Consider the following 13,936-nt stretch of genomic DNA (forward strand, 5'->3'; position numbering starts at 1 on the left):
GCACAGAAAGAAATTATTCTCAGATGTAATGAATGAGGAGATTGAAAGGAATGAGAGTATCAAGCAAGCTGGAATTTTAACTGATAGCAGGTCTAAAAATATTAAATAGATTATGAAATGCAGGATGCATTGATATTTAATCAGCAGGGGGCAATGTTGCTCAGATTAAAATCACCATGGAAACTATACAGTAAAGCAGGATAGATAAGCAAGGAAGATTCCATCCTTATTTTTAATAGAACTGTCAAGTAATAAAAATGATTAGTCCATCCACTATCTGGCATTTAACACCTTGATTCATGAACCTGTTAAAATAAACACTGAAGTGTCTCACAAATAGTTGACACTGTTCTTGAAAGACATACTGTATATACTACGCTTCTACAACAGGTACCTACCTTGGGCAAAGGGTCATACTGCTGCTTTAAGATCAAAGGCAATCAACAACTTTATGATGTGGGACTTCAACACCCAGAATTCCCCAAACAGCAAGCAAGCTGCGTGGGGTATTTTACGAGTTGTGGGGAATTTTACAAGTTGAAGTCCACACTCCTTGAAGCTGCCGAGACCGAAAAACACTGTTCTAAATGAAACAAAATTAGTATTGTTAATTGGTTAGGATAGGTTAGTAGGCTGCCAGAATATACCACTGCAGTAGGCTAAATTAAGAAATCTAAAACTCATCCAGGAAAAAAAATGATGGCAAACTCCTTCCATATTGTAGTGTATGCAGTTCCAGCGTACACGAACTGTCACCACAGCAGGAGGCGCGGGGCTGGACAGCTCCAGGCTATAACCGCATTTGGTGGGAAAGCCTGGTTTAAACAGGTTTGACAGCCCTGGGCTATAGCCAGACCTGGCGGGAAGCCAGGGTTTAAAACGATTGGCTACCTGCACTGGCGGGAAGCCCAGGTTTGAAGCTATTGGTTGGCATTCACCTGGGCAGGTATAAAAGCACGCCAGGTAAACCCCTTGTAAGCTTGCAAGTCTTGATTTCAATAAAGAGTCCTTCACACCCACCTGAGTGTTCCTTTTGTGTGTAACCACGCGATCTTACACATATTACGCCAAGAAACCTATGTAAAAATGTCCATAAAATTAATAGGAGAAAGGTTTGACTCAGAGGTGAGTGTACCTACTAGAATGTTAGGGTCACAACAATGGACTTCATGACACATACTTAGACAAAAACCGTGGATTATGTTCAGCAAATTATTCCAAGGCCATTTCCTGAATTTAAAAAGTGCAAACAACTTGGCAATGTGGTACCTTTTGTAAAGGACAGCTTTAAATAAAATCCAATTTTAATTCCACCTTCTAAACTGGCACTGAGTCAATTCACTGCTGACGAATGCTGCTCTGACTCTAAAAAATATCTTTCATTAGCAACCAGATTCCATAGATAGCTCCCTTGCATGTAAATAGAATTGCAAAAACAGTGCATGAAAATTCAATAATATCCAGATCTGCCCAAAATTCCTCTAACTGGGAAATCTTCTCCCATCCTTATATAGCTACAACCTTATGGGTTCTAGCATTGAGGAGGGGATCTGTGGCCCTCCTCATGCTGCTGAATTACATATAGGTTACATTGGCCATGTGGATTAGTTAAACAGCATTTGGAATTCCACAGCATTTTTCCTCATTCCTCTAATATGAGTTCTTGAAACTGTCACTTTTCATCTCTACAATACAATCAACCGCTGGTATGGAAAAGAACAAAAGCAAGTGATCCCAAACGAAAAGACAAAAGGTTTGGTCTAAAATCAGAAGGGCAGCCTGAAGTAAAAGAAAAATGCATGAAAAGACAAGGCAAGCAAGCCAGTTAAGATAGCCTATAGCAGGGCTTTTCAATCTTTTCACCCACTGTACCACTTTTAGGATATGGCAACATCCGAGTACCACCAGTCGCCTAGCAAGGTGCCAAAAACTTGATGACAAAAAAAGGAAAAAAATGATGTACAGGTAGTCCTCGACTTATAACAGTTTGCTTAGTGACTGTTCGAAGTTACAATGGCACTGAAAAAAGTGCCCCCAAAGCCACAGCCGAGCAAGGCACCTACCTGCCTGCCCGCCCGGCGGCGCTATTCCTCTTGTCTGAGGTTTTCATTGTTGTGAGCATTTCTGTTGAGGATTGGCAGTAGGGCTGGAGTGGGAGGTGTTTGGTTTTTATCCCTCCCCCCCCCCCCCCGTCTGCTGGGTGGTTGCAGCAGATTTTGGTCACTTCACATGACCCTGGGACACTGGGACCATCATAAATATGAATTAGTTGCCAAGCATCTGAATGTAAATCACAAGACCCTGGAGTTGCTGCAAGATTCCAGCTGATCGGTGCTTCTTCTGGGCTCAAAAGCGCCAGGATCAGCACTGAGGTCCAGCTGGAGCCTGGAGCTGATCCTGGCGCTTCCACTGAGCCCTGACAGCCCTGCAGCTCCAGCCTTCTCTTGCTCAGGCTTGTGTGGTGCTGCCACCAGTTCACCTCATTCCCCTCCCCCACTACCACTTTTCTGGGATGGTCGCGTACCACCTGCCAGGTGCCAATATACCACAGGTGGTACCCATACCACTGGTTGAAAAGCCCTGGCCTATAGCACAACACCCCTTCATGGATTACTGCCTTGGCGTGGCGAAGGGGCTTGCGTAATTCAATGAAGCTATGAGCTATGCCGTGCAGGGCCACCCAAGACGGACAGGTCATAGCAGAGAGTTCTGACAAAACGTGATCCACTGGAGAAGGAAATGGCAACCCACTCCAGTATCTTTGCCATGAAAACCCTATGGACAGTACCAAAAGGCAAAACGATATGACGCTGGAAGATGAGCCCCTCAGGTCGGAAGGCGTCCAATATGCTACTGGGGAAGAGCAGAGGGCTAGTACTAGTAGCGCCAGAAAGAATGAAGCGACTGGGCCAAAGCCGAAAGGACGCTCAGCTGTGGATGTGTCTGGTGGTGAAAGGAAAGTCCGATGCTGTAAAGATTTTTTCTCCATAGGAACCTGGAATGTAAGATCCATGAATCAAGGAAAGCTGGACGTGGTCAAACAAGAGATGACAAGACTGAACATTGACATCTTAGGTATCAGCGAACTAAAATGGACAGGAATGGGTGAATTTAATTCAGATGACCATCAGGTATACTACTGTGGGCAAGAATCCTTCAGAAGAAATGGAGTAGCCTTCATAGTCAATAAAAGAGTAGGAAAAGCAATACTGGGATACAATCCTCAAAATGACAGAATGATCTCAGTTCGAATCCAAGGCAAACCATTCAATATCACAGTAGTCCAAGTCTATGCCCCAACCACCAGTGCTGAAGAGGATGAAATTGACCAGTTCTATGAAGCACTACAGCACCTTATAGAACTAACACCAAAAAATGATGTTCTTATCATCATGGGGGATTGGAATGCTAAAGTAGGAAGCCAAAAGATAACTGGAATAACAGGCAAGTTTGGCCTTGGAGTGCAAAATGAAGCAGGGCACAGGCTGATAGAATTCTGTCAAGAGAATACGATGGTCATAGCAAACACTCTTTTCCAACAACCCAAGAGACGGCTCTACACATGGACATCACCAGATGGTCAACACAGAAATCAGATTGATTATATGCTCTGCAGCCAAAGATGGAGAAGCTCTATACAGTCAGTAAAAACAAGACCAGGAGCTGACTGTGGCTCAGACCATGAGCTTCTCCTTGCAAAGTTTAGGCTTAAATTAAAGAAAGTAGGGAAAAGCACTAGGCCAGTCAGGTATGAATTAAATCATATCCCTGTTGAATATACAATAGAGGTGACAAATAGATTTAAGGAATTAGATCTGATAGACAGAGTGCCTGAAGAACTATGGACAGAGGTTCGTGACATTGTACAACAGGTAGCAACCAAAACCATCCCAAAGAAAAAGAAATGCAAGAAAGCAAAATGGCTGTCTGAGGAAGCTTTGCAAATAGCTGAGGAAAGGAGGGAAGCGAAAGGCAAGGGAGAAAAAGAAAGATACACCCAATTAAATGCAGAATTCCAGAGAATAGCTAGAAGAGATAAGAATGCCTTCTTAAATGAACAGTGCAAAGAAATAGAAGAAAACAATAGAATAGGGAGGACCAGAGATCTTTTCAAGAAAATTGGAGAAATGAAGGGAACGTTTAATGCAAAAATGGGCATGATAAAGGACCAAAATGGCAGGGACCTAACAGAGGCAGAAGAGATTAAGAAGAGGTGGCAAAATTACACAGAAGAACTATACAAGAATGAGCTTAACGTCCCTGATAATCACAATGAGGTGGTCACTGACCTCGAGCCAGACATCCTAGAATGTGAAGTGAAGTGGGCCTTAGAAAAGCTGAGCAACAACAAAGCTAGTGGAGGTGACAGTATTCCAGCTGAGCTATTCAAAATCTTAAAAGACAATGCAGTAAAAGTGCTACACTCAATTTGCCAGCAAATTTGGAAAACTCAATAGTGGCCACAGGATTGGAAAAGATCAGTTTACATTCCAATTCCTAAGAAAGGCAGTGCCAAAGAATGTTCAAACTATCGCACCATTGCACTTATTTCTCATGCTAGTAAAGTCATGCTTAAAATCCTACAAGCTAGACTTCAGCAGTATGTGGATCGAGAACTACCAGAAGTGCAGGCAGGATTTCGAAGAGGCAGAGGAACTAGAGATCAAATTGCCAACATACGCTGGATCATGGAGAAAGCTAGGGAGTTCCAGAAAAACATCTACTTCTGCTTCATTGACTATGCTAAAGCCTTTGATTGTGTGGATCATAACAAACTGTGGCAAGTTCTTAAAGAGATGGGAGTACCAGACCATCTTATTGGTCTCTTGAGAAACCTATATGCGGGTCAAGAAGCAACAGTGAGAACTGGACACGGAACCACTGATTGGTTCAAAATTGGGAAAGGAGTCCGGCAAGGCTGTATTCTGTCGCCCTGCCTATTTAACTTATATGCAGAGCACATCATGAGAAAGGCAGGGCTAGATGAATCAAAAGTTGGAATTAAGATTGCCGGAAGAAATATCAACAACCTAAGATACGCAGATGATACCACTCTAATGGCAGAAAGTGAAGAAGAACTAAAGAGCCTCTTGTTGCAGGTGAAGAAGGAGAGTGCAAAACTTGGGTTGAAACTTAACATTAAGAAAACCAAGATCATGGCATCTGGCCCTCTCAATTCCTGGCAAATAGATGGGGAAGAAATGGAGGTAGTGACAGATTTTGTTTTCCTGGGCTCCAAGATCACTGCAGATGGGGACTGTAGCCAAGAAATTAAAAGACGCTTGCTCCTGGGGAGGAAAGCCATGGCAAATCTAGACAGCACACTAAAAAGCAGAGACATCACCCAGTCAACAAAAGTGCGTATAGTCAAGGCTATGGTCTTTCCAGTTGCAATGTATGGTAGTGAAAGTTGGACCATAAGAAAGGCTGAGCGCCAAAGAATTGAGGCCTTTGAACTGTGGTGCTGGAGAAGACTCCTGCGAGTCCCTTGGACTGCAAGGCGATCAAACCGGTCAGTCCTAGAGGAGATCAATCCTGACTGCTCTTTAGAAGGCCAGATCCTGAAGCTAAAACTCAAGTACTTTGGCCACCTAATGAGAAGGAAGGACTCCCTGGAGAAGAGCCTAATGCTGGGGAAGATCGAGGGCAATAGAAGAAGGGGACGACAGAGAATGAGGTGGCTGGATGGAGTCACTGAAGCAGTAGGCGTGAGCTTAAATGGACTCCAGAAGATGGTAGAGGACAGGAAGGCCTGGAGGAATGTTGTCCATAGGGTCGCGATGGGTCGGACACGACTTCGCAGCTAACAACAACATAGCACAACAACATGCTGACCCAATGCTAAACAGCCTCCTTGAATTTAATATCCCCCAGATGGGAATTGTATGCATTCCAGGCCTCCAATCTTGGAGGAGGGAGAAGAAAAGGTTGAAAGAGGGACAACAGGCCCATATTTTCACCATAGTCCCTAAGACCTTCCACAGTGGCTCAGTGATTATGGATGTTAATACACTCCTGTTGAAGACCACTTGGTGGAAAGAAGCCAAGGTTGTGTTCAATGATGACTTGTGTTCTGTACCAGCCTGCTACCGGCCCTGCACATAAGGCAGGGACAACCCCTTTTACAAGAAGGCAAGAGGCTGGAACTAAGCCTGCCAAATTTATTAACATAAAAACATAAACAGAGCAAAGAGAGCAAAGAGAGCAAACACGAACCATGAAACAGGAACTATTCAAACGGTTGCCTTCAGCAAACCAGCCCTCCCATGCATTCCCCTTTTATACAGTTCAGGGCGTGGCTTCTCTCTGCCTCCTTCCGAGGTGCCCCATTGCCTTCCTCTGTTTACTCCTGATTGACTGCCTCCTGCGTCGGGCGTCCTTGAACAGGGCCAGCTGTGGGTCATCTTCATCCACGCTGTCAGGCTCACACAGCTGGGTCTGCGTCGTGACCAGGTGGGAGGGGCCTGGCTGAGGGCTCTCATCAGCAAGCTCTCCAACCCCCTCAGCAACCTCTCCAACACCCCCCTCCTCCTCCTCTGAATCATCCGACCCAAATGCCGAACCCACAGGCTGACCCTGAATCACAACAACTTGGATGAAGGAGACTTTAGGGCACTCTCTTGCCCTGGAGGTGACAAATCCTCCCTAAATGTGGAACAACTAGCCTGATTTGGTCAATGGCATAGACTGGGGAAAAGATCTGGTTATTACCACATCCCTCTCTCCCATGGTCAGCCATGAGTCAAAGCAGACAATAAAGACTCAAAGTCAATCTTCTGGAAGAAGACACCTGAATGAACAAATGGTAAAACTGGAAATGCTACTATACAGCCAGAGTTGGAGTGCTCTAGCTGCACAGCTAGCAGAATTATACTCTGTGCAATTCTCATCCTTTGATTTATTTGCATGGCAGCATCAGGAATCAAGAACCAATTACTAGGTGTTACAAATGTAGGAGTGACATGCATCTGTCAGTCATTCAAAGTGGTCCCAAAAATGGCAAAGGAGGGGGAAGTGGACAAATGTGGCCAATAAAAGGCTGTGATGGATCCTTCCCCTAGATATTGGAGATTATAATTATATATTTTTTTCAAGTATCACACTGTTGCTGGGGTTGATGGTGACGCACGAAGGTAAAAAGTACCGTTTGGTTACTGTGATGCAAGCGCGTGATTTCTACAATAATGTTTTAAATGCAACGCCATTAACACTTTTGGAAGCTGGAAAGGGATCTGGAGAAGGAGTGCATCAAGAGGCCGAAGATGGTCAGATAGAAGACAACGGTGTTGGAGGAGATCAAGATACAACCTCGTCGGATGAATCTATAAAACAGAGGGTGACGCGTGCTGCTGCAAAACGATCTAAGAAGAGAAAGTAGCAGGAATTGCAGAAGTCTATGGAACTTTTACGATATAGTCAAGTAGTCAAGTAGGGGAGGGGGGAAAAGATTTGGGTGTAGACGCAATATATTTTTATATTTGGTGGTTCTGTGGAAAGGGTGAGCTTTTTTGGATTGTGGTACTGGAAGAGGAACGGCTGATTACAGAAGAGTTGACTTTAAAGTTTTTTGATTTGGGATCCTTGGTTAATTTGGGAAATTATTTGTAAGAATGTTATATCATGGAATGGATAAAATGGATGGAGTTTATTTAGGATAAGTATAGGGTTGAGAAGGGTTTTTTTTCTTCTTTTTCCTTTTTTTTTGTCTTTAATATATATTTAATACTATTAAGGTTTGTTCCATTCTATATAAGCTAGAGAGTGTCCTTTTCTTATTCTAGTTTTTTTTATACATATATTTAATATTGTTAAGGTTTGTTTTATCCTATATAAGCTAGAGAGTGATGGATTTTAGAATTTATAGTTGTTAGTATATGGTTGCTTAGGTTTGCTTTTTTTTATATATATATATACCTTGTATTCAGCTCTGGGAAGTAGGGGGGGGAGGGGGGAGGTAGGGGGGGAGGAGGGAGGGGGGAGGAGGGGAGGTAGGGGGGGAGGAGGGAGGGGGAAGGGGGTTTTTTTAAAGGAAAATTGTATTTTAAAACTTTTCAATAAAAAAAAAGTATCACACTGTTGCACTTCAATTTTAAAGCATTGGGTTTAGAACATGTATACATGAAAAAGACTATTACATCTTATCTTCAATGCCCATGAAGGCTGGTTAATGTTTGCCTAATTAAGAACTACAGGATAAGAACTACCATAAATGGGTGTACTAAATCCTGAATATATCAGGCATTTCAGTTGCTTGGAGCACCTTGGGTGACATTTTATCCATCAGCACAAAAATACAGTATCTGACAGGATTGTCCCCCACAGATATCTGTCCCACATAAGGAGATTCTATTAACCTTCCTGGTTAATAACCATTCATAGCATCATCCTTTAATTTGTCTGAGCTAGCAGCAGTATCTGCATCTCAAGTAGCATACTGAATCCCATCAATTAATTGTGCTCAATGTGCAGGAGTACTTCAAACTGATTAATAATAGATCAAAACAGATCAAATCATTTCACAGGAACAAGATATCTAGGAGAGAAAATCTGTGTGCCAGAGAGACATTAGACACTACCAGTGGATTAAGTAACATTGGACTCACAGAATTATTAGTTCTGTAAGCAGCTTTTTTTTGGCAGCATTGATCTTTATACCTCACACATTTTTCTGAATCCTTTAGTATTCATCACTAATATCATCAGACAAGAGAAACTGTGGGAAGAGAGCCATGTTAGTCTATGGTGGCAAAATATCCGATAAAGTGATAGAATAGAACAGAACAAAACAGAACAGAATAAGAGAGTTGGAAGGGACCCTGGAGGTCTTCTAGCCCAACCCTCTGCTCAGGCAGGAAACCCTACACCATTTCAGACAAATGGTTGTCCAATCTCTTCTTAAGAACTTCCACAACTTCTGGGAGCAAGTTGTTCCACTGATTAATTGTTCTGTCAGAAAATTTCTCCTTAGTTTCTAGATTGCTTCTCTCTTTGATTAGTTTCCATCCATTGCTTCTTGTCCTGCCTTCAGGTACTTTGGAAATTAGCTTGACTCCCTCTTCTTTGTGGCAGCCCCTGAGATATTGGAACACTGCTATCATGTCACCCCTTGCCCTTCTCTTCAGTAAACTAGACATACCAATTCCAGCAACCATTCTTTATATGTTTTAGCCTTCAGTTCCCTAATCATCTTTGTTGCTCCTCTGTACTCTTTCTAGTCTCAATATCTTTGCTGACCAACTCTGGATGCAGTATTCCAAGTATGGTCTTACCAAGGCCTTATAAAATGGTATTAATACTTCACGTGCTCTTGAGTCTATCCTTCTGTTAATGCAGCTTAGAACTGTGTTGGCTTTTTTGGTGGTTGCAGCACACTGCTGGCTCATATTTAAGTGATTGTCCAATAGAACTCCAAGATCCCCATCACAATTACTACTATTGAGCCAAGTACCACCTATACTATACCTGTGCATTTTGTTTATCTTACCTAAATGTAGAACCTTACTTTTTTCACCACTGAATTTCATTTTGTTAGATAGGGCCCAGTGTTCACATCTGTCAAGATCCTTCTGTATCTTAAGCCTATCTTCTGGGGTGTTGGCTATTGTTGCCAGCTTGGTGTCATCTGAAAATTCGATGAGTTTCCCATCTATCCCCTCATTCAAATCATTGATGAAGGTGTTGAAGAGCATTGGGCCTAAAACAGAGCCTTGGGGTTCCCCACTGCATACTTCCATCCATGCAGATGCAGTTCCATTGAGTGCGGATGGTCAGCCAGCTACGAATCCATCTGGTGGTGATGCTATCTAACCCACATTTTTCTATCTTATCCAGTAGTAGGTTGTAGTCTACTTTCTCAAATGCCTTATTGAAGTCCAAGTAAATTATATCCACAGCATTCCTCTGGTCCACTAATTTTGTCACTTTGTCAAAGAATGTAATAAGATTTGTCTGGCATGATCTGTTTTTGACAAACCCATGTTGGCTTTTGGTAATGACTTTGTTTGCCTCTAGATGTTGAATTCCAATACTGCAGGATCACTCCCCCCACCAAGGTTCCTATAGCTTCAACACCTTCTATCATTTCCTCTCTGTTAGTGAGAATTAAGTCCAATATGGCTGATCCCTTAGTTTCCTTTACTTTTGGGGAGACGAAATTGTCTGCTATGTTTGTCAGGAACGTGTTTGACCTTCCACTTGGTGAAGAGTTTGTCTCCTAATTGATCTTAGGCCTTTTAATAAAAAATTGTTTGCCGGAAAAGGCGCTTTCAGACAAGGAAGGAATTTAGTTTATCACACCTCCCGCACTGCCTGCCCTCCTTGCCTGGGTTCCCTCTGCAACCACAAGGGAATGGAAGCACCTGTCTCACCTCCCCACATAAATGGAAAATAGCTCAAAACACAGGGACTTCCCATTTAGTATGGACGCATCTTAAATTTCCAGTTCTCTGTGCCATACTGAAGCCACAAGACACTCAGTCAAAACGAAATTCTCTATATCAGTGTTTCACAACGTTGGCAGTTTTAAGACGGGTGGATTTCAACTCTCAAAATTCCCAGGCCATCCAACCAACTAGGGAATTGGGGGAGTTGAAATCCATCCCTCTTAAAGATGCCAAGTTTGAGAAACACTGCTCTCCTTGCATTCCCTTTTGTATGAAAGAAAGAGCCTGCTGGCTTTCAAGCATCTGAAGGTACATTTAGGTGTCTGAAAGGCACATTTAAGGCTACATCGGCTGTAATATTATCATTTTCATCCTATTTCCACACGTTTTTGGAAGCTCTACGTTCCTACGTAGGGCGCAGTTCCTCCTTCATTCTCTTCCACAACAACAACCCTGCAAAGTCAAGTGAGCTGAATGAAGATTGCTTAAGACGATGAGCTTCTGCTTGTTTCACTGATCGGCCCCGGAGTCCCTCCTGACAGCCCATCTTTCCAGCCTTAAGCCTTTTCTTCTCCGACTGCTGCCGCCAGAGTCTTTTTTTTCCCCCTTTAATCCCCGTCCGTTTTCCAAGTCTGCGGTGGTCCTGGGAAAAGCAGTCTAATAAAAAAATAAAAATAAAAATAAAAAGCCACGGGCGAGTCTGTGGGGGGCTCCAACGTGCTGGGGAACGTCTGCGCCACTCCAGCCTCCTCATCCCGTCCTCCGCTTCCGACCTCGCCAAACGAGGCGGGCGGAAAATTCGGCACGAAGAGCAAACACCCACCACCACCCCCCCTCGCAAGCGCACACGCCGCCCCGCCATCTGCGGCTCCACCCCCTTGGCATCTCCGCCACTTGGTACATTCTGCCGCCGAAGTCCCAGTCAGCCCTGCCGGAGCCAGACAGCCGGAGTTCAGCTGGTGGCCGGTGGAGTCCCCGAGCTGGACCACTCCCTGGGAAGATGAGAAGGCGCTTGGGAGCGGCGGGAGTATTCGCGGCCCATCTGCTGTGAGAGAGAGAGAGAGAGAGAGAGAGAGCCCTTCTGCCCGGGAAGGCCGTAGAGACTATCCAGGCGACCCAACGCGTAGTTGCCCACGGAAAGCGATGTCAGGACCCGAAACCCATCACGCTCACAGCCGGAGGCTGCCCTGTAAGTCCGCCCTTTGCCTGGGGAAACCCAGGGTGGGCGCTCCCCTTCCCTCCTTTTTCGAACCGAAACTTTTATTAGGTATTTCCAGGGCTTTTTTTTTCTCATAGAACGCTCAGAACGGAGTTCCGGCACCTTTTTTGGATTGGAACCTTGTAGGGTAGGCAAGGCGGGTTGTATGACATGGGTGAGTTCCGGCACCTTTTCCTTTTACAAAAAAAAAGCACTGGGTATTTCTAAGTAACGGAAGTGCCAAGGCAGACGGGTATGGCCCAAAGCGCTTGGCAGGTGAAAGATGGAGGGGAGGAAAGAGGGCTTCCTTTTCAGCCTTTTAGGATCCAACTCCCATCCAGACTTTCCGCCCTACAACTCCCGCCTTGCCCAGCCAGCAGGTGTTAAAGGGGGCTGTGTCGACTGGCCTGGAGTAATGAGGGCCAGCCAGGCTGAAGAGACGCCCCTAATACCCCCAGAGCTCAGAGTCCTGGTTCCCAAGAAATGCAGGGCCAGCTTCTCTCCATATACACTCCGAGAAAAAGAGCTTTCATCTGAGAGCAGGACTTTTTTTTCTTTCTTTCCTGATTCCTTTCCTGCCCTGGGTTATTGTGGGAAAATAGCTTGACTGGGCATCATTTCAGGAGCAGGGGAATTGCTGGCGCACAAATCCCGGGATCCACACCTCTTGATTAACATCAGGAAACCCCATCCTAACCATTGTCTTCTAATTGCAGTTCATCTCTTAGTATTTTGTCCCTTCAACAACAACCCACGGCATTTCTTTCTCAAGACAATCTGACTCATAGGCTTGCATTTTTCCCCTGTTTCAATCTAATTTATATGGCTACATCATTTATATGCTGTTGAGAATTTTTCTCTCTCTCTTCTTAAGAAGTTACAACTCATCTCAACCCCAGTTAGCGTTGGAATGATCCAAAGTCTCTGTAAAGCCCCATGTTTATTAGTCCTGCCTACAGATACTCATCTGCTAACCTTGGACTTTGTGCCTCTTCCAGTCTCTTCCTGATCTGCCATCAGGAAATGCCTATAGGCAAATCTAAACAATGGCTCCCCACTTCCCACCCTTCTATCAAGTCTATATAAGGTGTTTAATTTACATTTGACAGGTGTTTATGGTCAAAAATAAATGTGTTCACGTTTTGGCTAAGAAAAATACATTCAGTACACCAACTGTCTTTTTCTCTTCCCCTGGGATCAGCACAAATTGTAAAGTTATTTTTCTTTCCTGACAAAGAGAAAGTTTTGTTCTCATAGGCAAATTCAGTGGGAGTTTATGTGTAGTTTCACAAGGTGCAAGTGGGAGATAATTGCTATCAGACAGCAGGATAAGAATAAAAGCAACAAGCCCAGTCCTCATTTCCTCCCCCTCATTTTAGTCGAAGTATGCCCTCCTCCCTCCTCCCCCACAGCTTTCTAAAAAAAAATTCTCCTACAGTTCTTAGGCTTTTGTGTGGATCATCCCTGCAATTTCAACTTTGGTCTTTATATTATATCCCCTTGCTTTGATTTAAGGAGACCTTTTAACTCTAGTGGGTGATGGGGCCTGAGATGTTGTGATAGTGATGTCATGTTCCTGACAAGGTAAAGATACTTGCCACCCTCATAAAAAGCTATGCATGAACTCTTATTCCTGAGAAATGCACCCTCTGCTGCAATATCTCTTCAGAATGTATCAATTCTGATGAATTCACATGATTCTTAGATTGATGCCATTTTTACATTGGCAACTTTTCTGATGCAAAAGGGAAGAGCTAAATCTATCTTTGCATAATGTCATACGCAAATGTGCCACATTCCCTTTTCTAGATATTCCTCCACTTACAATCAATCTTTGATATTAACAATTTTAATTCCTTTTAAATTATAAGTGTATTTTTTTAATGCAAAGATGCATTTAATGTGATGTCCAGTTCTAACGTGTGTGGTTTTTTTGCTGTTGGGTGAAAAGCTTTTATTTTTAGATGAGGTTGCTAAAACAAGCCTCTTTTGATCTCCATTTAAAGTCTTTTTCCCTAGGCTCTGAAGAGAAATTGAGTAACATTGGCTTTTTTGAGATCTGTTAGCCTATGGCAGATACTGGAAATAGTTGAAAGATCAGTGGTAGAATTCCTTTATAGAAAAAGAAAATAAAACCCTTCTATTCTGTAGGAGATAATGCATAAGCATGTCTTAGGAATAATATGTATGGAAAGATGAACTGGTCTAAAACTGGAGATTTAAAATCCATCAACAATTCCCATTTGAATGCTCTTCTCTGCCTTCCTTTGGGATGTGATACTGCAGTAAAAGCATAACTCAAACTGTGGGAAGATGAAGTGCAAGAAAAAGAGGGAAGGTGGGAGGAAAGACTGAA

The 13,936-nt window shown here is 43.5% G+C and overlaps 2 protein-coding genes across 2 annotated transcripts in view; both read left to right on the plus strand.

Moving 5' to 3' along the window:
- The window catches only part of LOC310638086 (uncharacterized protein), an 880,437-nt gene extending 872,494 nt beyond the window's left edge, over positions 1 to 7,943 (plus strand). Inside the window, exon 3 of the mRNA XM_083358835.1 lies at positions 7,564 to 7,943. The gene's annotated coding sequence lies outside the window, so the exon portion shown is untranslated. The remainder of the gene's footprint in view (positions 1 to 7,563) is intronic.
- A 2,772-nt stretch (positions 7,944 to 10,715) lies between these two features.
- The window catches only part of DBNDD2 (dysbindin domain containing 2), a 44,693-nt gene continuing 41,472 nt past the window's right edge, over positions 10,716 to 13,936 (plus strand). The window contains exon 1 of the mRNA XM_083358986.1: positions 10,716 to 11,571. Within this exon, the coding sequence (XP_083215112.1) occupies positions 11,526 to 11,571 (46 nt within the window). The 5' untranslated portion in view covers positions 10,716 to 11,525. The remainder of the gene's footprint in view (positions 11,572 to 13,936) is intronic.

Source organism: Vipera ursinii (genome assembly GCF_947247035.1).
Source record: "Vipera ursinii genome assembly, chromosome: 3".
NCBI classification, from domain to species: Eukaryota; Metazoa; Chordata; class Lepidosauria; order Squamata; family Viperidae; genus Vipera; species Vipera ursinii.